At 35.5% G+C, this 23,891-nt stretch overlaps 1 protein-coding gene across 10 annotated transcripts in view; it reads left to right on the top strand.

The window, feature by feature from the left end:
* ERC2 (ELKS/RAB6-interacting/CAST family member 2) overlaps positions 1-23,891 on the top strand; it is a 401,773-nt gene that overhangs the window by 125,340 nt on the left and 252,542 nt on the right. For 5 of the 10 annotated variants that reach the window (XR_010028823.1, XR_010028825.1, XR_010028826.1 and 2 more), the window contains exons 8-11: positions 14,327-14,464; positions 19,109-19,249; positions 19,786-19,926; positions 23,331-23,366. Coding sequence is in view for 1 of the 10 variants with exons in the window: in XM_063164669.1 (XP_063020739.1) it covers positions 14,327-14,464; positions 19,109-19,249; positions 19,786-19,926; positions 23,331-23,366 (456 nt within the window). In the remaining 9 variants the exon portion in view is untranslated. The remainder of the gene's footprint in view (positions 1-14,326; positions 14,465-19,108; positions 19,250-19,785; positions 19,927-23,330; positions 23,367-23,891) is intronic. The other 5 variants (XR_010028829.1, XR_010028830.1, XR_010028828.1 and 2 more) reach the window with 3 other exon arrangements.

Genomic DNA, 23,891 nt, shown 5'->3' with positions numbered 1-23,891 from the left:
CCCACACACAGTGTGACATCTGCAAAGTGGGACTGAGCCTAATGAGGCACTTACATAAGGGTTTCACACTGCTGATGTGACACTGGTGCTGCTGGGGGGGAAAAAAGCTGCCCTTCAGCTCTGAAATGTCAATACTAATTAACAAAGTTACCTTTAAATATGATATTAAGTTTTATTCATGCTGAGAAAACAGCCAACTCACATGCTGGGAATTTTAAGCTGTGTGAAGAGTAACATTTTCTATTTAATAGAGTTGGGGGAAATTTCTTTTGAAGTGTGAAAGAGCTCAGTTATGTGTAGTGTGACTGGGCAAAAGGGAAGGGGAAGTTGTCATATTTTGGAGGTTCAGTAGACCATAAAAGAATTATTTAGGGAAATAAATGGCTACCTATATATCTGAAAAAGAATCGGGGAAAATCAGAATTGTTTAGGAGAAAAGTATTTTTCTTGGAAGAAATGAAATTTTTCTCCAAAAAAATGTAGTAGAAGTCTACTAATTTGAATTAAAAATTATAAGGGAAAGTTTTATAAGTGTAACAGAATAATTTTACATGGAGGTATCCTGCTGTCATGACTCACTTAGAAATTTTAGCTGCTGACTGAGGCTGTATTCATGTAATTCCCTGCTCTTGGAACTGCGTCTTTGAGTGGCAGCCTGGCTATTTCCCCACTGTCTCAACATGACAGACTCAGCTGGTTTTGTACCTGCCAGCGGTTGAGCACTGAATCTTTGACAACTCATTGAAATGACACAAAATCAGATCCCCCAAGAAGCAGTGAGTGGAACAAAGTATTGCACAAGCCCAAAAGGCTTGTATGTCTTATTACATGCTGATGTTTTTCTTGGAAGCTTTCAAGGTCCGTGCTCCAGGTGAGTGATTTATGGCAGGGAGGAAGGAGCTTGGGTGGCTTCTCACCTTCAGTGACTGACTCAGACATTGATGAGGGGGATTCACAGGGATAGGCTCATCTCAAATCATAATTTTATGAAATGTTCCTTAGGAAAATAAATGAATCAGCTTGTTAATTATTTGCAGTATTATGAGAAGACAGTTTTATATCTGAACTGATTCAGAAATGATACATTTTATGTATGATTTCATCTGAGATTTATTTTTATAGTCTAATGCATGAAATATTCAACAATATAGTGCCTGAATAGCATTAATCAGGATAAACCATCCTTGCCTAATCCTGAAATAAATAGATCCCACTGCCCTTGTTCACCTACTTGCTGGGGTAGGCAGTTACACTTGATCTGCAGCTTTACCTAGTGTATATCCAAGTTTGTTATATCTGTGAGTGAAAAAGAAACATTTCCTACTAAGTATAAAAAGCAGGGTTATGCATTAGCAGTTGGGTTTTAGCGTTTTTGTAGTATACAAAAAAATCTACTTTTCTGTTGGCATAGAATCAACCACCCTAATTTGCTCATTGTTGGAGCTCCTTGACGTTGGCAGTTGTGCTTTGCTGGTGGTATTCCATTGCTGTTCCCCTGACTGAGTACTCTGAGACTAGAGACACTAATACCTCAGTAAACTGAGTATTTAATCACATTTGGAGAAGGATCACCCTTCACCTCTGAGTGGAGCTGTTACTGGCTTTATGAAATCATGAAGTTCAAAGACTCAGGAGTATGCATGCAGATAAGTTTAATGGTAACAATAAATGAGAATTGTTATCTTCATGCTTCTCCCTTCTTATTATTGTTACCAGATGTGGCCGGAGCTAGTGGTGCCAATTTGGTCAGATTGCTTTGATAATTTTCTTGTTGCCAAGCAGTATGTATTTCTTGGTGGGAGAATCCGTGGTGGTATGTTTGAATATGAGTAGAATGAGGCCAAATTTAGAATGGAATCTGAATCTAATTCACTTCCTTCTAACACACCTGACTTTAATTTTTAACGCCCAGCCAGGCACAGTGCTAAGATCAAAGTGAAACAAAGAGGAGGGAGTAAAGCAATTCTTGGGAAGTAAAAAATAAAAATGGCATAACGTTGTGTAATCTTTCATATATGACAGAAATATTTGGCTTATTTACCGTTCACTTAAGAATAAATCTGCAGTAAATTTTCTAAAGGCACTTATTCCAGGAACCCCCCTTACTTATCAGGGAGAAAAATCAGGCCCACTGTATTTATTGCCGAAGAGATACCTTAATTTGACAGCAGAAATCTGCATTAATGTCCCCAGAAAGGCACAGAGTCTTTTATTGCTCTGTGCTTGACCCCATGCCAAAGTGACTGTACACCATGTGAACCTCTGCATGTTCCTCTCTACAGAGCCTTCTGCTGATCTTGAGGGAGGAGCTGCTAAAAGCCCACAGGAATCTGTCAAGTTTTCATCTTAAGGCTTGTTGACAGACAGGATTGGATAGGTGTTAAAGCATAATTTAAATTTGAGTGAAGTACCTGCTGTGTCCTATCCGAAATTCTTCATTCATGGTTAAGTCTGAGATTTTGTTGTGGCTGTCATGGGAACCATAAATAGTTTGATTTGAATGTTTGTCTAATATAAATCCATATCTTTTGAGATTCTTTGAATGTTGGGAGGATAGTAAACAGCTGATCAAATGGGAAGAACTTCAAAGTATAGAATTAGAGTATAGTAATAGAAAACAGGAGTTTGTTAATTTAGTTGCAAAGGAGGTCACCCCTGTAAATTGTCCTTGGGAGTTTCTCTTGTTGTGTTAGAATTACAATAATTAGATTTACAATAATTTCTTCCATGACATTTTGTGTTCATCAGTTCTCATTGTTTGCTCACTTTACCTGTTACTAATTTCTATGCGCTGTCCATTTATGAAATATAATGTAATATAATTCATCCTCTGTCTTGAAATTTTTGGCTTGCAACACTTTCCATGAATCCTTATAAATCCCCTCCTTGGGAGAGAGAGGGGGAGGAAGATACATCCATGGACAGGTAGCTCTTTTCTGTCTCTGTTCTGTAGCATTGAACTTGTAGCATCATTCAGTCCAAACTGTCAGGAGTATCTGCCATCTGAATGGGAGACACTGAAAATGGAGTTGTTGTCAGACTATTGTAGCTTCATTGCTAAGTGTTGCTCAAGTTTTTTGGAGAATTTTACAATTAAAATTATGTGCATGTTCTTGAAGAGAAAGCCTGACAAAAATTGATTGGTAATAATTATTTTGCTTGCAGAAGTAAAGAGATAGTCAATCTGTGTAATATATTGATACAGCCTGTAATACATGGATATATTCATCATCTCTAAAGGACTTCCCAGTCCTTGTTCTTAACTTCAAGCTCCTCACTCACCCCTCTTGTGAGGGTTTTATCCAGTGTCAAACCCTGCCATGCAGAGGGGTACATGGCTCACAGAGTGAACATGAAGCTCAGTGGGAGAGAGCTGTATCTGACAGCTGCTGAAACTTCTCATTGTCCTGCAAAGAAACATAAATCAAAGGAAAAAAAAGGAAATTTTTTGGTACAGTATGTCAGTGTCACTGACATTGCAGCAGCAGGTTACCTTCAAATGCATCTTCAGGATTTTCCTGTAATTGCAAAAGGGGCAGTGAGTGTTCTTCATACATCCTTTCATCAAATCTTTTACAATAAATAAAAAAAAAATAACAGAAGGGAAACAAAATGGATAAGGATAGCTAAAATGATTAAAAATTTGTAGGCATTAAAGTCCTAATGAAAACTGATTCAGAGAGAAAAGTGTTTCTATCATAGGTGTAATTTATAAAGTTTCCTTTATTTTTGTGTAGTTGATGGTATTAGAGTGAGGCTGAGTTTCACATACCAACCTGCTGGTTTGAGGTGATACAAGATAAAGGAAATTCAATCATTTTACTTCTTAAAAGACATTTTTCATACCAAAAGCAAACTATCTTAAACACAAAACCATATCAGATTACAGATTACTTCCTATTCAGACATTTCCATAAAAGCATTGCTGTCTTACCTTTGCTGCTATAGAGAAACTAAACTGTTCAGCAGATGTTGATTAAAGACATCCAAGTTGATGTGTTTAACATTTCAGTTTAAGTTTAGTGGTGCTTTGATAGTTTATATGTCTAAAGACGCTGCCTGGCCTGCAGTAACTAATGGTGAAACTCAATCTGTGCATTGTCTTTGGTGCAGCTATAGAGAGAATATTAAATTACATCTCATAGTAACAAGAATCTGAGTTCTCTGATGAACCTTTTGAACACTTCAACTCTTAATGGGTCTAAACCTATGTACATTGACCATATGTTAATTTAGAATGATTTAGAAAAGACATCTCTAAATAAGGGGGCGGGGATCTGTTATTCTTCTGCAAAAGCTTTCCTTTCATGTAAATGTATTCCACTGTCTCTTGTATATGAATATAGATGGGTTCTGTAACCAAGGAGCTAAAGGGAAACTTTCCAATTGGAAGAATATTATTATTTGTGATTAATTGCTGCCTAACCATTTTAGCTTTGCTGCTCTGGGGTTTTTCCCTGCTTTTTACCACTGGTACTTCAGGAAGCTCATATAAAATGATACCATGTGAAACTGGATTCTCCATTACAATGTTTTAAATGCGATTTGAAGGCCAGGGTGTTCTTACAGTAGAAATAAACATAGCTGTATTAAATTCCTATATCTATTTTTTATAGTAGTGAGAGAAGAGGACTGTTATTTTTACTTTTAATGTAAATTTTTTTGCTATTACAAATTTAAAAAAAAATTAATCTAAAATTAATTTCAATTTTTGGGGCATCCCTCCTCCCTTTTCAAACTTTCTACCCCTTTATGCCTTAATTTGAGAATAAAGTAGTGTAAAGTTTAATACTTTTCCTCTGTTGGTGATGTATTATGTTATTAAGAAGAATATTTTATAAGAAAACTGGAAAATAGAGAATATGGGAAACCTCAAGAAAATTTTTAAGAGTGTGGAAAGAGATATGTAATTAAGGACTAAGCAGTTTTAAAGGACCATAATTGGAATGTTAAAATATATGTTATTTACAGATATAAGTTCTATGCAATTAATTTATTGTTTCAAATTAGGAGCAGTATGCATATCTGAAAGTTTCTCAATTAATGAAATATTCTGGGATTTCTCTGAAACAATCCTGTAAAACTAACATGATCTATTGAGTGAATTATCTGTCTGTACTTTTGAAGTCTTCGTGCCAAATATGTTTAATATTGTCACACAGTCCTGTATGAAAGGGATGTTGTGAAACTGTTCATAGAAGGAGATATGAAATTATGGTTATAATGTAATTATGACCAAATCTTCTGACAGAATTAGTTGTAGCATGTTGGGATTGGGCATTTGCTGTTTTTGGAGTTGTGTGTGATCTGAGTTACCCTGTCCTTTGCCTTTGGAGCAGTGTGATGATGTTTGAATGTGCATTTATTTTGCTTTTGTCTAGACTCTTGTATCTTTTATAGCTTTGCATTGGAATCAAAACTACAGGAGTTGTTTAAATGGGAAATGTATTGAGTTTCAAATTCAAACCTTACAAAGCATGTTAAATATCTCTTTAAACTTTCCAGGAAAGGAAATAAAGGTATTCTTTTCTTTCACTCAGGCTGGTGATTTAAAGAGTAACCGTAAGCCATCAATAGAAATATACAGTGGTGTTAGTAAAAGTAAAACAGCTATTTTTAAAGTATTACAGTACACATGTGCATAAACTAAAATATGAAAAATAGACAAGAAAAACTGGGATACTGCAAATTATGATAAAGTTTAAATTTGGTGTCGATTCCTTAACTGGATTGCTAACATCAAGTATATGGTATTTCAGTGGAGCAGTGACTTTCTAGATTTGAAATATTTTATTATAAATCATAATTCTGGATTGAATAGGAAAAAAGTAATACAAGAGAGGAAGAATATAAGTGAAAAATACTTCAGGTAATAAAAAACATTGTGGGAGTCGATTGAAGAGCGATCAAAAAGAATAAAAACAACTGCAGTTAACTGCAGTTAAGATGAGAGGGACTTATTTGGAGTAAGAATAACTTTTATCACATAATAACTTTATTCAGCATTTTCATTTAGAAAATATTCTTCATTGTTTCAGTTAGAGAAAAAAAACCCAACCACTTTTGAATGCAGATGAAAAGGAGATGATGACTAGCCCAAAAAGAAATGTTGGAGTGTTAATGCCAGGAGGCTGAAGGCAATGATTAATACAGTTTTGAAAAGTACTTGAAATGGGATGTGGTAGTGAAAATTGCCAATATTCTGTCTGCAGAAATAATGGGTAGTGGAGCAAAAGATAACTGCTCTCTAAATAACTTTTGTGTCATCCCACCTGAAAAACCATGTGTGATTTCAGACATCTTGTGGTCAAAAGAAGGATGGAAATATGAAAGTGTCAGACAAGAAGAATGGTCAAAGCCTGTTGGGTTTGGGTATCTGTCTAAAGTCAGTAGAGCTTAGTTTTTTATTTCAACATTCTGAAGGTATAAATATCACAAATGAGGATAAATTATTTTGGACAGTGTAAATCTTAGAAAATGAGTAGCATGAAATCAGATTGACAAGGTCATCTATTAAGTGATTGGATAGCCTTCAAATGGGAAAGGAAATTCAATTATCATAGGTTTTTCATTGCTGGGTAACGTAGGCAGTCCTGGAAAGGATCTTAGGGTATTACAGTGTGTTCCACTGCCCACAAGCAGGATTTGAAGGAGATTCTTACAGTGAATGAAAACATTTTTTTTTTCTCTAGGGATTAAGTCAGGCTTCAAGCCTTTCCACATCACAACCTGCTCAACCTTGTCACTTTGAAATGAAGCAGTTTGTAAGGTTTCTGCCTGTTATTCAGAACTTAAGGTTATGGCTCTTTTCTGTAAGGGAAATAATTTTTTTCTGGATGTCTCTCTGTTTTCCTATCTTAATAATTTTCCTAAGGATATAAAATTACTATCTTACTCTTTAATAACTGTATTTATTAAAATAACATGTTATAAAGTGAAATAATTTAAATTAAAAGTAAGATAATATGCTTTTTAGTGTTTTTCTTGTAATACTTTGGATATCCAAACGAAATCTGCTTTCAGAACAGACTGGTCATCTATTTCCCATCTTCTGTTGTTCCTCCTTTTCTATTACATCTATTTCCCTTTATATATTTCTGTATTTTAAAGCACAGCACACACCCCACACCTTTTGTTACTCCCTGTTCTTGTCCAGCCTTTTGATTTCTCTGTGTTCATTGCTCTGGAAAACTTCCCCAGCTACCGTCAAACTGGCTTCTGCTCTCTTTCTGCAGCCTCTTGAGGTGCCTTTTCTTACTCTATTTCTTTTGTAGCTTTCCTTTTCAGTGTTCCCTGTTGCCCAACACTTGTCTGTACAACTTGTCAGATGCCTCTCTCTTCTCACCATCTGTTAATTTTTACATGAGATGTGCTGTAACTTTTCAATCTGGGCAGAGGCCCCCGAGTCTTCCCAGTTGATACAGACCTAGTAGGAATGACAAGATACACCAGAAAATCACATTCAACTTCAATGATCTGTATTCAAAATATAAGAATTCCAAAGCAGTGTTCTTTTTTCCTCCATGTGAATTTACATTACAGTGTATTAAAGTAGATGTACTTCTCTCACTGGCATATGACATAGGGTAATAGTTTTTCATGCAAAATAGTCTTTAAAAATTTTGGTGTAAGCCAACGTAGCCTATTTTATAGGGATATACACCAAATAGTACAAAACTGGCCACGAGTAGAATATCACCAGATGTTTTCAAGCAGCAGAAGGGTAGTATTTTTCATGGTTGACTTTGACTAGTAGTCAGGTGCTCTCAGTGTGCAAATTGGGCTAGACTTCAAAAAAATTTCAGTGATCAGCTTGTAACTCATAAAATATTGTGAGATGTAGGTACCCAACCAATTCAGCTTGAAAATCTGGCCCTCATATATATAGACAGACTTTATAAAAAGCATTAGCTTAAGAATGAATGTCTGCATCCTCTTGTCATAAATGGAATGATGTGTTAGTTTATTTTGTATTTCTGTATTTACTATCTGGAAAATACCTATTGCATTCTGAATTACATCACAGTAAATACATATAATGAGAGCAAAAGGTTTTCAATGGATGTCTCACAAGTCCTGCTTAGAAGAGTCCAAGAGTCAAGCTGTTTTGTTCAGAGTATTTATTGGCCCCTGAGGAGAAGGAGACAGAGACTGAGTATTTCCAGATACACAAGTGGATATTATCAGCCCAGGCTTCTTTTGGCCAGCTTCCTGGGGAAGGTTAATTTTAGCGTTAAGTTCCAGCTCTTTCTCAGCTTGAGTCTGGCAACAGCAGCCAAGCTCTGAGTCCAGGAGCTCCTTTCTGTGTGACAGCCTTCTCCTCTCTTGGCTGCTTTGCCCACTGACCTGCTTTTATGGCCCTGTAAAAGTATCAGCTGACTTGAGGGCAGAGCTCTTCCCTAAGCAGCCCTGGGGGAGTTTTCTTCTGCTCTCTGTATGAAAACTCAGCACACACCTCTTTTTTCCTAATGCTTGTTGATTCCTCTGAATCCTTCCTGTACCTGTGCTTTGAATCCTGTATTATGGAAGGATCTAGAGTCTTACAGTAAGTACAAGTGGATGAATTATTTCCTTCAGTGACTGCATAATAAAACAAACATACATGCTTGTTTTGGAAGAAGAATAGGAAAAGATAGTTATACTTTTGATCTCCAATTTTAGTTGCATTTGCTTCTATTTATTGATGCAATAGGATGCTCCCAGTTTTGATGTGTACATGAGACAGTAGATTGAGGTTTCCAATCATGGACTAAAGACAAATTTTTAAAAGTCACATATAATAGGTACTGACCAGAGAACATTACTGCATATCCCAATAAATGACTGATCCCCCACTGATCAACAGTTCATAGCTTCTTTTTCTTCTTTTTATATAATTTTTTCCTCTCTCTGAAATTATTTGGTATATGTATTTTCTCTTTAGGTAAAGTTCAAATCATATTGGATTTTTTAATGTATAATAATAATATCTTATGCTTCTGTACTGTGCTCTTTTCCCTGAGATTTCTCTAATCCTCAGTTGATGCCTTTAACAAACTGAATCATACAGAACAAATAATGATGTGGGAAATACTTGCACATTATGGGAGTAGACCTTTGAATTCTACCACAGACTGACTTACTTTCCTTAGCATACTCTGGGAAAGTTTAATTGCTGTGTTACAGCTGTTCAGAAGCTTGATATCAATGTAAATTTCATGTCTTCATTAATATAAATTTTTTGCATTTGCAGCTTTATGAAGATCCAGTGGTGGATATGTTGGATAGACTATCAAATAAATGGATAGTCAGAGTGAACATATGGGACTAAACTGTTTACAGCAAGAATGTCTTCTAGATTTTAAAATATTCCTCTATTCTTCCACTGCTTACTACTTAGGGCAGAGCTTGTAAGAAAATGTGACATTTTTAGTAAGATACACATAAAAGCAACTCTTTTTTGCTTTTATATAAGAGCAACTCTTAGTGCTCTTCAGGGGGCTGAACCTCATGGCTGTGCTTCTGCTATCAGTGTTAAAGTATGTGATACTTTGCTTTGGAAGGAATACTCCTAGTTATGCTTGTCCATCTACCTACTTAAAATGAAGAACAAGTGAAAGTTACTGGCACTGGTTGAGGAAGCATTTTTGGGCAGTCTCTTTCAAGCCTAAAGGCAATCTGCAATGTCAAACTGTTGAAGCAGAAATTCTCCTTCAGTGGGCTCATTTTATTATTGGAAGTTCTGCTTAAACTAAGAATTGCATTTAGGTAGTATTGTGACTCTAAGTAAAATTTCCCCTCTCACTTCATGGGCTGAAACTCTAAATAGCTGCTGTAGAGCATGTTAATTTTCAAATATAGTGCCTGATATGATATTTAATAACTGTACCGTTAATAACTTTGTACCATTTGGTAAAAAGAAAATTGCTAAAAATCAATAGTGCTCTCCAAAAACTATATCTCTATATTAAGTCTACTATTACTATTCAGACCTTTATATTTTTACAGCCATGGTGATGTAATTTCATTTTTTTTGGTTGTTTGATTACAAATTAAGCATGCACACATTCACAGACACCAGAAGGAGATGTTGGGATGTCTGTAGACATCTATTTTGCTGAGTCACTACTAAAGCTGGTTTCATGTTCTGGGACATCCTGAGATGTTTCTGAAAAGGACCATATGAGTGAGAACATTTACCATGAGTCTTACTAATAAAAATAAATTATGTGTAAGTAGCCATTTAGTTTTATGTTTGAACTATGCCTGTTTTTTTCTGTTTTGATTAATAGTTACATTACTTTTGTCTTTTGCTATCTATGTCTCTAAGGCAGAAGCTGAAGTCTGAAAATGAATACTAAGTTTTAAAGTAGTCATAGATAATGCTTATGTTGGATGAATGCTGCTTATGAAATCCCTTTTTCTTGTTTAAAGTAGATTGTAACAGTATTTGGAAAATTGTTTAGTAGAATTTAATTTCCTAAAATACAAAGATTTTTTTTTTAATTAATAGAAATGATACATACAAAAGTTCTGTTTTCTCTCCTAGGTTTCAATTTTAAATTTATATAAAACTAAACTTATTGATTTTACTTCACTGGAATTGACATAGTCTGTGCTTCAACGTGAAACAAATCTTGAAGACTTCTGCCTATAGAAATTTAGAATAGAGCAAAATGAACTTTTGGAGTAAAAAACCCCATTGTTACAAAATACTTATTGACTGAGCTATTTAAAACTCAAGTAGAGAGAAGAGAGGGAAATAGTTGCTGCTAAGTTTAAATATATGGCTTTATGGTTTCATTAGCTGGGACCAAGAAGTCTTAGATAATGTCTCTTTTCCAGGTTCTTAAATTCTCTTACACTTTAATACATATCTCTGAAGGCAAATTGTTACAGCCTGGAACATTTTCTTTGATTGTATAATTTTCTTGCAAGTTTTATAGTACAGTACCTTAAATTTGACAATGAAAGGAGTTTTCTTTTGAGAACTTGGGTTACTGGAGACTTTTAAAGCCTGTCTGGGGGTGAGATTTAATTTAATCCCTTGAGTATTTAATAAGCATTCCTGAGACTGTCGCCAAAAGGTGACAAGATTAGCACTTGAGGTTTATTGACAGGATGCCTCATAGGAAAGACATTTATCTGTAAGGGTATTGTTTTAAAAGAAGGAATAAAGTCTGGGTTAAGCCCTGGGAATATACACACTTTCTGAGATGCAGAAAGAATAGAGCATTTTCTTTTCATCCTGGCACAGGGAATAGCAGTTCACAGGGAATAGCAGTTCACAGGGGTAAGAAATAGATGTTGACAAAACTTCACAGTAACTAACTTCCTATCAGAAAAAATAAGAACTTGAGACTTAAGATGGTCTTGACAGTCTCTGCCACAAACTGAATTCAGGCATGCTCAAAAGTCGTTATTCAGTAAGAGAATTGTATTCTTACATAAACCCAAATACATTTGTGTGTTAGAGAATGACAGAGGTTACCAGAGGGTTTGTTGTTTCTGGATTTAAAAATCACAGGAAGAACTAAATGATATCTTGTGTTCCAAGATTTTAGCATGTGAGACCTCTCAATCTCTTTGTCTCCTGTAATCTTGTTGAGAGAACTCTGGGATTAACTGGTCATAAAGTCTTGTCTGCATCAGTAGGTCTTGGCTAATCCTGTGCCCATCCCAAATGACAAATACTCTGTGGTACTGATTCTGCTTTAGCATACCCCAGTGTGGTCCTGTTCCCATCAAAGTATTTCCTTCAGGTTTATATAGCACAAATAGAAGAATAATTAGATCCTTTCCTCTTATTTTATCTATGGAGTATGTATTGAGTGACTTATTTTAAATCAGTTGTGATTCAATGGGGATGTTTTTAATTTGCTGCCTGTTCTCTTTTTACCTCTGAGGAAAGAATTTTGTAAATGCTGAATAATTTTAGAACATGTTTTCTTGGTTAAGGGTTGGCTCATATTTTCAATTAGTTTTAAGAGGAAGGAAATCGTGTAAATGCTGTGGAATTCAGATAAGCACTGTGCATAGGAAATAAGTACTTTAATTTAGGGTGCCTAGAATTGGTAGGTCAAGCTGATGATAGTAAAGGAGCAGATCTTAACTTTGTTTCAAAGAACATGTAATCAATATTCACTCTCCTGTTTTATTTCCCTTTTACTTGAGAATTTGTTTTGGTGAAGCTGAAATGTGCAATTGCTTAAGTATTCCACAGGGTGTCATGAGGCAGTTGTTGGAATCATTAATACTTGGATGAAGTAAAGAAAGAAACATAGTGTGCAGTCCTCTGAATGCCAGTTAATGTAATTTTAGATGTGACTAATACACATGCCATAAAATAAAAAGTTCTTAACTCATTAACACGTGTATCATGTTTCTGTATCTGTATAAAATATGCACACGAAGAAAAATATTGCAAGAGGTCATTCACAAGAGTAAGCTATTCTATGTCAGGTCTTCCCAAAAAGACCTTTCTATATATTCCTTAGTATTTTATAGTTTACACAGCAAGTGGAATCTTTGGCTCATAGCAGTAATCTGATACACCAAGCGATGTATATATTAAAAAAAAAAAAAAAAGGAAAAAGAAAAAAAGGTACAAGACTTGTGCTTGACATACTATAAAGAATTTATAATTGAATTGTGCTCCTTCAAATTTACTTTCAAATTTTGTTTTAATTTTTATTTAAATTCTTTTAAAATTTAATTTTTTGGAAACACACTTTATGCAGTGCACACAGCTGTACTGTGGATTTTATGACTTGTTAATTGTAGATATATATGATGTCAAAACTTCAGGATTTTTTCTCCCACACTTGTATAATGTAGTAGGAGGAGAATTTTTACCTAGGTGTGCCCCAAATTAAAGTGTATTTGATTATGGTGGTATGTTCTTACATATGGAGATCAAATTTTTATTGACGTAACTGTTGATTTCTGCAGAGCTGCACATGCATTGAATTCAACTTCAGATTTGTAAAGAAATCTTTAAAATCTTTTAACTGTAAAACTTCTGCTTCTCTTAAACTCTAAGTTTCTTTAAATGGAAAGATATTGGCTATGTGAAAAAAGAAATCATTATAAAATTAACAGGAAAACTGAGTTCATTTCAGTAGCAAGAGAACGTGATCCAAACTGAAAAAAATCACTGATGAAAGTAAGAGTTTGAATATCTGTTGACAGTAATAATTTGTCTAATGTTGACAACGTATTTAAAACCAGTTTTGAGCAAATGATACTTCATGGATTTTGGCATATTTTCTTATATTATCTGAAGTGGCATACTAAAATAACAGACCAGTTAATTTTCTTGTTACTATTTGTTTGTACGAAGTCTTAAGTAACAAATCTTGGGTTTTTGCCAGTTGGTGCATAATAATGAATGGCACTGAGAATGCAGGATGGAGGGAGGGGGATTCCTCCAACAGACAATTAATGAAATTTTACACAGCTGACACAACACAGCGCCCTGCATTCTGCCCAGAGGTCACAGTGCCTTACAGCCACAGAAGGGGATTGCCATCACAATCAGCAGCTGAGTGCTTTTATTCACATTTGCTTCCAAAGTCCACATTGCTTTGTGGACAACTTCTTGTGCAAAGCCTTTGTGATTTCACTCTTCCTGAATTAACCACTATCAATCATGACAGTGTGCTTATAGGTGGTATTTGAGCAATATCTTCAAATACTTTCTAGATGAGGAACCAATTTTATTTAAAGAAGTTAAAATATCCAAAATAGAGTGACATACTTGAAATATTCATGGAGGTGAAGAAAGTGAATGGAAGTGGTGCCCCTTGAGATTTTTTGTTTGGTTGTTTGTGGGTTTGGCCTTTTTAAGAACAAACATCCTGATCTCTGCCCAGCTTAGTTTTCCTTACAGCAAGGCATCATGGAAGAAGAGATTTTTAGATAGGCAGGTTATAATCTTTCTTCTTCCTCATTTTAAGGCTCACTTAGATTGGTTTGCCTCACCCTTTTTGGGTCCTTCTTATTGAACTAGAATATACTAAAGGGGTAATTCCAGACATACTTTGAATTACTGAGATAACGCAGTACCTTAAACTAGAGTGATTAATATCAGAAAATATTTAAATAATAAAATACCTGACTGCAGTGAGATTTTCCCTTTACTTTATTGGAAAATTATACTTCTTCAGCAAAAGAAAACAAAATAGAAAGAACTGAAGTTTAAAACTGTTGATGATATAGCAGTTACACACCTGGCAGTATAATGAGGCATGTGTATCATATGTGTGATGTGTAGGCACTCAGCACCCAGGTCCCTCTTGGAATGTTATGACAAGGTTGATGATTATTGTAATGTTTTTATTCACAGATTGAAAATCTACAGGAGCAACTTAGGGACAAAGACAAACAACTAACTAATCTGAAAGACAGAGTGAAGTCACTGCAGACGGATTCCAGTAATACAGACACAGCACTGGCAACCTTAGAGGAAGCCCTATCAGAAAAGGTGAAGTTTTCTCTTGAAAACCTTTATGTGCTGCTCTTGTGGGTGAAGTGTGTGCAGAAAATGTGCTTCTACGTTGGCCTGACAGCTCTCCCAAAGGCTGGGGGCCTTGTCAGGGAAGCAGGTGGCCCTGTTGTGGTAGGATGAGCAGGAATGACTGTGAGGGGATGAACCGACACAGAACTTGGAGGGGAAGGAGTGATGCCCTTTGAATGCTTATGGAGAAAAAGGTCCAGGACATGGGAAGATTTTGCCTTAGTCAATGGGGTGAGTGGTTATTCCCTGAAAGAACTGAAAGGCATTGGACACCTGACTTTAAGAAGGTAGAATTTTCGGCATTTTTCTGTCTTTGTGATCTTGATTATCTTGTTATTTTTCCCATTAACAGTTGGCTGTACCAACTGTTACCTTGGGTTGCTGTGAGCACTATTGGCTTCCTACACTTCATTTTTAAGGGAAACTGTTTCATTAAAAAAATATTGAGCATTCCTTTTTTTTTTTTCCTTTACAAAGTCTATGCCTTTAATTTGAAAATACCTAGGAGAAGGGATAAATCTGGACTGTTTAAATTAGTGGCAACATTCCTACCAGTTTCAGTGAGGTCAGGTTTCTTCTTTCAGTTCACTTTGAATACGAGGTAATGCAAGTGAATTTATATGCCAAAAAAATTAGTACAAATACCCACGTTTTTCAGCTCACAGATCTTAATATATACTACTCAAATGTGAACAGTAAAGTAATATGTGTGTAATCCTATGAAGGTACTTATGACTGCATATGACTCGAAAATGCTGCTGTGGTGTTCTTACTGACACATTCAATGTTTATGTCAAATTTTTTATTTCTTGTGTGTTTAATTGATTTTCTTGCATTTGCTTGGTCAACAACAGTGAAAAAAGTCCTTACTGGTATTGCACCATGTGGATAAGCATTTATTTATACAAAAAATGATACATTTATGTAATCTTTCACTGCTAATCTGGACACAGTGTTCATCAATTTCACAGCATGTTAATAAAAAAATGACAGAAAGTACTTTTTAATCTGTTTTCTCTCCTTGTAAACTATCTTTTCTGGATTAATCACTGTCCCAAAATGCCCATAGAGGCAGCTGAGGGTTTTTTAAAACAGTCCTTTGGGAAGCAGAGTGACTTGCATAGAGTAGGAGACCTGCATAGGAGTAGGAGGCAAGCACCACTGCCGAATTAGGATTGAGATTAGCTTTGAACAATGGGGTGCTCGACCTGAGAGCATGAGCCACAATGACGAGAAAGTTCCAAGGTAAATGCATCTCTCTGTAGGATTTTGATTGTTGTATAGGGAAATCACCCTCAATTTCTTTTCCATTGTAAGTCCCTTGAAGGCCACACCCGGAAGGGCAGATTTTTTGAAGTCAGGGGTGATTTCTGGGATGAAGTTACACACTGAAAGAAGCCAGTTGCCATCCTATAGAAATTCCAAGTGGACAATTACACCTGGCTTTCTTCTGTCTTCTGGCAGCTAAATACTTTGACAGTGTCTGTTTACACATGTGCCTCATTCCTTTCTATGTCCAGCTTCCCAATTCCTCCTGACTGCTCTCAGTAAATTTCTTATGCAGCAGCATCTTCTTCAGACCTACAGACTTTGTCCATAGTTATTAAATATTTCCATTGGGAATACTGCTAGAAATCTGGGATAGAGGTTTGTCCAAGTTGGACAACACGGGAACCCTTAGTGAGTTGTTTATTAGCAAGTGCATCAATGTAAGTGCTTTTATCAATTCAGCATGTAATGCTGTCGAGAAAGGATGATGCTTTCATTTAAGAATACCTGGTTTCCATTTTGTTTGCATGCTTTTTCTTTCTAGAAATTGTATCAGACATTTTCAACTATATAATTTTGTGTTTGTAGTCTGAGATTAGGCTGTTTTTTGCATTAAATTAATTTTTGTCCATTCAATAGGTTTTAGAATTTTAATTAAAAAATAATGAATAAAATACTTCAGGACTGTCATGGGAAGCTCTTTTTAAATAGAAATAAAATTTATTCATACAAGTTTAGCTAACCACAATTTACTGGAATCTGATAGAAGTGCTTTTCTTAGCATCTACAGGAAGAAATGAACAAATTAAAACATGATCATATGATATTAATGAATTATAAAGCTGTTTTTGGAGTCCGGAAACTCAAATGTGTTCCTGCAGTTTTCTTGAAAATACACAGATTAAGATTTTTGGCTCTGAATTAAAAAATGTGTCTCCTTATTCTTTATGGAAATAGATTTTTCCAAGTATCTGTCTCTTGATTTTCTTTTGTATTTAGTGATTAGGTATCTTGGGAACACTAAATGAGAAATTGATGTAGATATAATAAAACCATGAAATTTTCCCTCTTTTAATCTTATAATTTTTCTGATGATATTGCTGGTGTGGTTTTTCCTCTTGTCAGGAAGCAGAAACAAATCAACTTCAGTTGCATTTGAGTTCATTTTGGAACTAAGCTGCAAAACATTCATTCAACTATTTATCTCTAACTTCAGAGCCTCTAAGCACTGAAAATTTGTGGCAGCAATAATAAGGATTATATTGCAATTAAAAAAGAAAAAAAGGTTTGAAAATCAGACTGTGCAAAAGTGCTATCAGCTGCCTTGATGTTATAACAAGAAACTTTTCAAAGAATATCTCAGCTCTTGGATTGGCCCAAAGCAGCTCAAGAGGTTGCTTTCATGAAGCTGATATTTATAAAGTTGGTCCTACTGTAGCAGCATACAGCAGATAAGCAGTGGAGTATGTCTGATAATGGAGCTGTATGCTGGGGCAATTCAGTTCCTGCTTCTGTGATAAAGTGCAAATAGATTAGACCTGTGAGGTCCCAGATTAGTGCATAAGGAAAGCTGCCCAATGCAAACTAGACTGAAACAAGAACACATTGTTGGGATTTCTGCAAGTTAGCTGTTAATCAAGCAAAACATGGTTTATTAGGGCCTTTTAACACGCTTTTGACATTTAGCCTTATGCAGCTGACAGATAAATTAGTCTTCTTTTGTGATTGACTGAGAACAAAATACACTGTTCATTAAAAAGATGAAATAGTGTTATGTTTAATTTGTTGTAGATGAAAAAATCATTTGGGTAAATAAATCTTCAAGCAGGAATTGGTAAAAAATGAATTCTGAATATAACCAGGTGGAATCTGAATGTTTATGATTATTAAACTATTCTGCTTTATGGAGGCTGGCGTCTTTAATATTAATGTTCAAACTATTAAGAATTTAAATTGTTTGTTATTAGGATTAAACCTGAAGCTATTTAGTGTCATGAGTTTAGATTGGAAGGATGTTAAAGATCATCACCTAGTTCCAACCCCCTGGCTGCAGGAGGGGACATCTTCCATTAGACCAGGTTGTTTCAGCCCTCAGATCTTCCTGGCCCTCCTGAGGAGCCTCTGCAGCACCTCTGTGTCCTTGTGTGGGGGCCCCAGAGCTGGAGCAGTTCTCCCCCAGCTGGGTGGCAGCAGGGCAGGAGGGCAGAGTCACCTCCCCTGAGCTGCTGGCCACGCTGCTTTGGATGCAGCCCAGGAGGGAGGTGGTGCTCTGGGCTCTGAGTGCTCCTGGCTGAGTCAGGTTGAGCTTTGTGTCACTGTACACAGCCAAGTCCTCCTCCTCTGGGCTGCTCTGTCTGTTGTCTGCCCAGCCTGGGATTGTCCTTAGCCAAGTGCAGGACCTAAATTATGTTACTTCTATGCCCCCTGACCGCCACCATCCAATGATCCCAGTGGTTCTTCTGATACTCTGCTTAAGGACTTGCTCCCAATTGGAATGCACTTCTAGTGGTTATTTCATTCTACCCTAAATATTTCTCTCTGATTGGTGTTTGCATCCTCCAAATATTGATGAAATGTGATTTTGTAGAACATAATCAGAGCTTAAGGAAACCATACTACTGTGTTTGCTTTTTCCATTTCATCCGTTGAATTAATCATCCAATCAATGGCTGGTGATTGTCAGCAAACCTTGAAATAGTTATTGGAGATCAGCAAAATATGCAGAAACATGGCTGAGTTTAAATGCCTGTAGGGTTACTGTTAATTAGACAGAGAAAAATCTTCCTTTGGGTTTCTTAATTTGTATTAGGGTACTTTTTCTGTGTCTTGGACAACTGTTTTTTTGACATCTCAAAATATGATACATGTAAACTGTAAGTTACTGATAGCAAGTGGCTGATTAGATCTCGAACTTTGACATCATATTGCAAGCACTGTAGAGTAATAACAAAATTGAAGCTGAGTAAACTGGTCATGGCCTCTGAGGAAACTATTCATGGCTTGTTTTGAACTTCTTTTCAAGACTTCAATCAATTATGAACACAGGAAATACATTACTGAAGTGAATATCTTTCCACATCTATCACAAAACTAAACATACTTGTATCAGTATAGATCTTTAATTAAGTTCCTGTACTGTGTTACTCTTATCAAATATTTAAACTTTATCTTATGATTTTGAAATCTAGAGAAATCTTGCATTGACTTTAATGCCATTAACTCAATCATCCTCTGCTTCTGCAGGTTTTTTTAATAAGTGCTACATAATGCAAACAAACTTAATGCTGTCTTTTCTTAAAATTATTTCCAACTTTTCTGTTTTGCAATTCTTTCCCTTGTTAGGAAAGAATAATAGAGCGTCTGAAGGAGCAAAGGGATCGAGATGACAGAGAAAGACTTGAAGAAATTGAATCTTATAAAAAAGAAAACAAGGACCTGAAGGAGAAGGTTAATGCTTTACAAGCTGAACTGACAGAAAAAGAGGTCAGTCTTTTCTTAAAAACTCTGCTCTTCTATCTATGTCATTATGATGAAAGTAAGTGCTGAGGATTACTCTTGAATTGTGTCAAGTACTGAAATTCTGCCACTTCAGTGTTCAGCTTCAGAATTGCTGTTTTTTTAAGCATTCTTCACAGTCCATATTTGTACATAAAATACTGCTTCAGTTTTTACATAGTTGTGCATTGTTATCTCTTTGTCCTTTACCTAAGCTTCCACTAGGCTCAAATATTCAATTGCTGCTCCTGTTTTTGTTTGTCAGTTGGAGAAATGGTTTTCAGTGTGTTTGTACCTCCAGAATATGATGAGCTTGTCTGTACTATGAATGTTTGTGTTTCAGTGCATGCCAGCTCCTGTGGTTCCAGTTGTATGCACAAAATGGTGTCTTTTGCTATCAATGCTTATCTTTGAGTCAGTTCTTTTTGGGGGAGGGGGAGCAGGATCCAAGTGATTGCTAAGTTGGCAATGAGTTAGAATCCTGGTGACTAGGAATTAACTTTTTACTCTTGGTCATTTTCCAGTCTAGTTTAATCGATCTCAAAGAACATGCATCTTCATTGGCATCAGCAGGGCTGAAAAGAGACTCCAAACTTAAGTCTTTAGAAATAGCCATAGAACAAAAGAAAGAAGAGTGTAGTAAGTTGGAAGCACAGTTGAAAAAGGTAAGTTCCATCTTAAAACAAACAAACAATCAGCAGAACAAAAATCAGCATCCCATACCTTCATTTTGAAATTATGAGCTTATTTACTCTTCTGGAGTAAATCTAGAATCTACCCATCTTATGCCGTTTGCTGATGCTTGCATCAAGTACTGCTTTTTCTCAAGAGGTTTGTACCAAAGCCACTAGTGAGCCTCAGAAATTGTCCTCAGTAGCTCTATGAGGGAATTCTGAGAAGCTGCAACAAATAGATGAACTGAGATGGAAGAAAAAGGGCAGAAAAGAATTATCAAACCAGCAATTTATGTGTGTGAACTAACACCACTTTTAGAAGTAAACTGAAATGTTTGCAGGATGAGGAAAAAAAAATTGAAGCTTGTCTAAGAAATGCTGGAATTCCTAATTAAAATTCAACTAAAATCAGCTTCTAAAATGAAAACTATAGCTAGGTTATATTTTGATGTTTTTTTGGCTTTGTTGGTGAATACTTGTTTGTGATAATTAAGCAAAACATTCAAAAGTTTATATCAGCTGGCAATTCAGTATTTCTCTTCAGCAAGAAGTGGAAGCAAGCATTTAAAGGAAAACGTACAAACCCTGTATTTTATTACATGGTTTTACTTAAATTGCTGCAATAAACTAGATTTTGCTTAAATGATTTGCAAGTGTTTTGATACCATTGTTTCTTTGACCTTTCTCTGTGTTGTAGTAATGTCTGCTCTCATTGTTCTCATTATGTATTTGATGGGGTCAGGCATTACGTTTGCCTTCTGCAATTCGTGACTAAGTGTACATCAAGTGTTGTTTTTCTTTTTTTTTTTTTTTAAATATTGGTATAGTTTTTAATTTTCTTGTAATTATTATTTGTTCTGTGAATGTTATCACTGTTAGCATAATATTCTGACACTCTTTTTACCCAGGTTGAGTAGTATCCTGCTCAGATTAAGCATTGTTTCAATAGCCTGACCTGTGAAGAAGGTATTGCAAATTATAAAGGATACCAGCGTGTAAACCTTATAATTGTATTCTGTCTTAATTCAGAATGAATATGTGCAAGTGCCTGCATTAGATCTTTAGTTGAGAGGAAGGGAAGCTTCTTTCAATAAACATATACAAATGGAAACACAAATAATTTAAATGTCCCATACCTTAAAAATGCTATTGATGGTAGAATTAAAATCTCCAAAAAAAAGGTTTATCTGGGAAGTAATTTAGTTTGCTTTAGTTTGTTAGAATAAATGGTTGTTTGCTTGGCACTCCACTTCAACAGATACTTCATTACCATCTGAAATGTATTTTTTTCTTCATTAAAAAAAGATAGTTAAAAGAGCCCTGGAAGCACAGATCACTTAAAAACCCCTCATCAAAATCCTCTTGAAGGACTTGAAATCCTAAGTCAAACGTTTATGACTGTACATTTAAACACATCATAGAGTAATGGAAAAACAAGCACTTAGAAAAGTCAGAGAGTGTCTGGGATGTCTTTTATATAAAAAGGGAGCATGTTTGTTGTGTATAAATACAAACAATTATTGAATGAAAGTTGAAAACATAATAGTTTTATTATATCATAAATGCAGCATAAAGCCCCAATGGAAATTCACCCACCATTTGTAGGAGACCAGGTATTTCCACAATAAAATGCAGTTACAGCCTCCTTTCTGGGCATGCTTAATTGAACAGAAACAGTGACTGTTAATGACAGTAGACTCCAAACAGTCATTTTCAATTCACATTTTCTTTAATGAAATACTTTATGTTCGAACCTGTAAATACCCTGCGTTAAAAGTAATTGGTCCCCAGAAAAATACCTGCACCGTGTTCTCACTCCTCAGGAAAGTGAGCGAAACAGAAACCTGGGTCACTCTTGCACATGTCTGGCTCAGAGGAGGAGGGGACAGCACCAGGGGCATAAATGAGCCCACGTGTCCCAGGAGTGTGCTCACGTGTGAGCATCAACCCCTGCAGGAGCAGAGGCATCTGGCACTTTGCTTCTCTTTCCAAACCCACTCCAAGGGGCTGTCTACCTGAAAAAATTCCAAGTAGCTTACGCAGTACTCCTCTCTAAAAATATCATGGAGGAGGTACTTTGTTATGCTGCTGTAAAATAATTATAGTTCAATGTTGATTTATAAGTTTTAGCAAGTTAAACTAAGAAATATGTAGGTAGTACTCTGTGCACGCTTGCTGGGAGTTAGTTTTGCATGAGCACTAATGGTGGTAAGTGTCTGAAGGAAAGTGTGCACAAGGGGCAAGTCTAAACTGAAATTGTAAATAAAAAACACCAAAGCAACTACTGGAGTTTCTCCTCCGTGGCTTTCCCTCCTTTCTGTTTTTTTGGAGACAATAGGATTCATTTATTGATAATAAAGATGGATTTTATTGGATCTGATTAGATCCAGATATTTTTTAGAACTGCATAACTGGATTTTTTTACATTTTGGCAAGAAGAAATATGCTGATTCTAAACCCATGATTTCACACAGTAGGCACATTTCAAAAATAATGAGGAGGATATTTGTACAAATTATTTATGTGACTGTGCTATATTTTGGTATAAAAAGTACTGCTTTAAATTATAGACATGCTTATTGGACATTTTGTGACAAATATTATGGATTGTAATACATAAAAAATTTTAAAAGAAATAATTCTAAATACCAGAGAATGGTCAATGCTTTTTTCCCAAAATTCCGTAGATTTTTGTTGACTTACTTTGTATTGCTACTTGTGAAAGAACAGCAGGAGAATTACCAAATAGGTAGCCAAGTGTTTTATATATATATGTGTACATATAATCTTTATTATCCACTCCAGAATTTCCTCCTTTTGTTGTTTTTCATTATCTTAAATTTACTTGCTTACTGACATATTTGCAGTTGCTAAAGTACTATTTGCCAAGCTGTACTGTTTGAAAGTCATTCTGCATAGAAAATTCAGTATTGTATTAAACGAAAGGAAAGTAATAAATTTAATGATCCTATTTAATTAATCTTTTATTATTACTGTCTTTGAAGCTTTGGTGATAAATTGCAGCCTCAGCCAAAAGCACTTCTCGTGATTCATTGCTTGAGACCAGCACTTAATGTATCATCAAAAGTGGACACCTCTCTTTATTTCATGGGTTATTTAACTTGAGAAAGGGAAAGTAACACAAACCTTAAGTTTCTTACTCCAGCTATTCTTTTTTAGGAGCCAAAGTCAACATTTATGTTTCCCCAGTGCCTCTCACTTTCACCAAGGAATGTTTAGAATCTTAAATTTCTACTTTTTTTTTTCTTTTGTGTTTTTTTTAATGACATGTTCTTCTGTGCAAATGCACTGGTTTTGTTGAGCTAATGCTGTTTTCCTGGATCTTTCCTTCTTTTCTTGTCTGTGCTTCACTCCCTACCAACTTTGCAATGTAGCAAGCTGAGCAGTTGTTCAATCAGATGTACAATCCAGTAAGTTCATGTTTAAAATGCCCGCTGTAACATATGGAAGCATGAGGATCCATTCCCTTACTGTGTTGTGCTCTTCCTCTGTGGAGCTTTGCAGAACACTCCTGGTGCTCACTCTGCTGTATCCATTAAATCCAAATAAATGAACTTTGTGGACTTGAAGGCCTGTTTAAGAATCCAAAATGTATTAAATAGGTACATATTGTGTTTCTGAGAAAACAAACGTCCTTTAGGTCCTCAACTTCTCCATTAGAAAATGCATGCAGAATTTTTTTTTCCTTTTGCTTTGCTTTTTAATTCCTCCTTGTACAGTACTTTATTTGATCCTTCAAACTTCTATAACTCCTAATTTATTCAGTTTATCTTCAGTGACTGAGTTAATTAGATGAATAATAATATCTAGGAAATGACTGGCAGTATTTTCAAAAGTCCATATGACTAAAATAGATTAATTCTACTCATGGAAGAGTGTATACATTTAGCATACACACATTAGGAACATGGAAACTTGTAATTAAGTGAAGAAAA

Source organism: Melospiza melodia, chromosome 10 (genome assembly GCF_035770615.1).
Source record: "Melospiza melodia melodia isolate bMelMel2 chromosome 10, bMelMel2.pri, whole genome shotgun sequence".
NCBI classification, from domain to species: domain Eukaryota; kingdom Metazoa; phylum Chordata; class Aves; order Passeriformes; family Passerellidae; genus Melospiza; species Melospiza melodia.
Note: the sequence above shows the minus strand (reverse complement) of the source record. Positions and strands in the feature narration are given on the sequence as shown.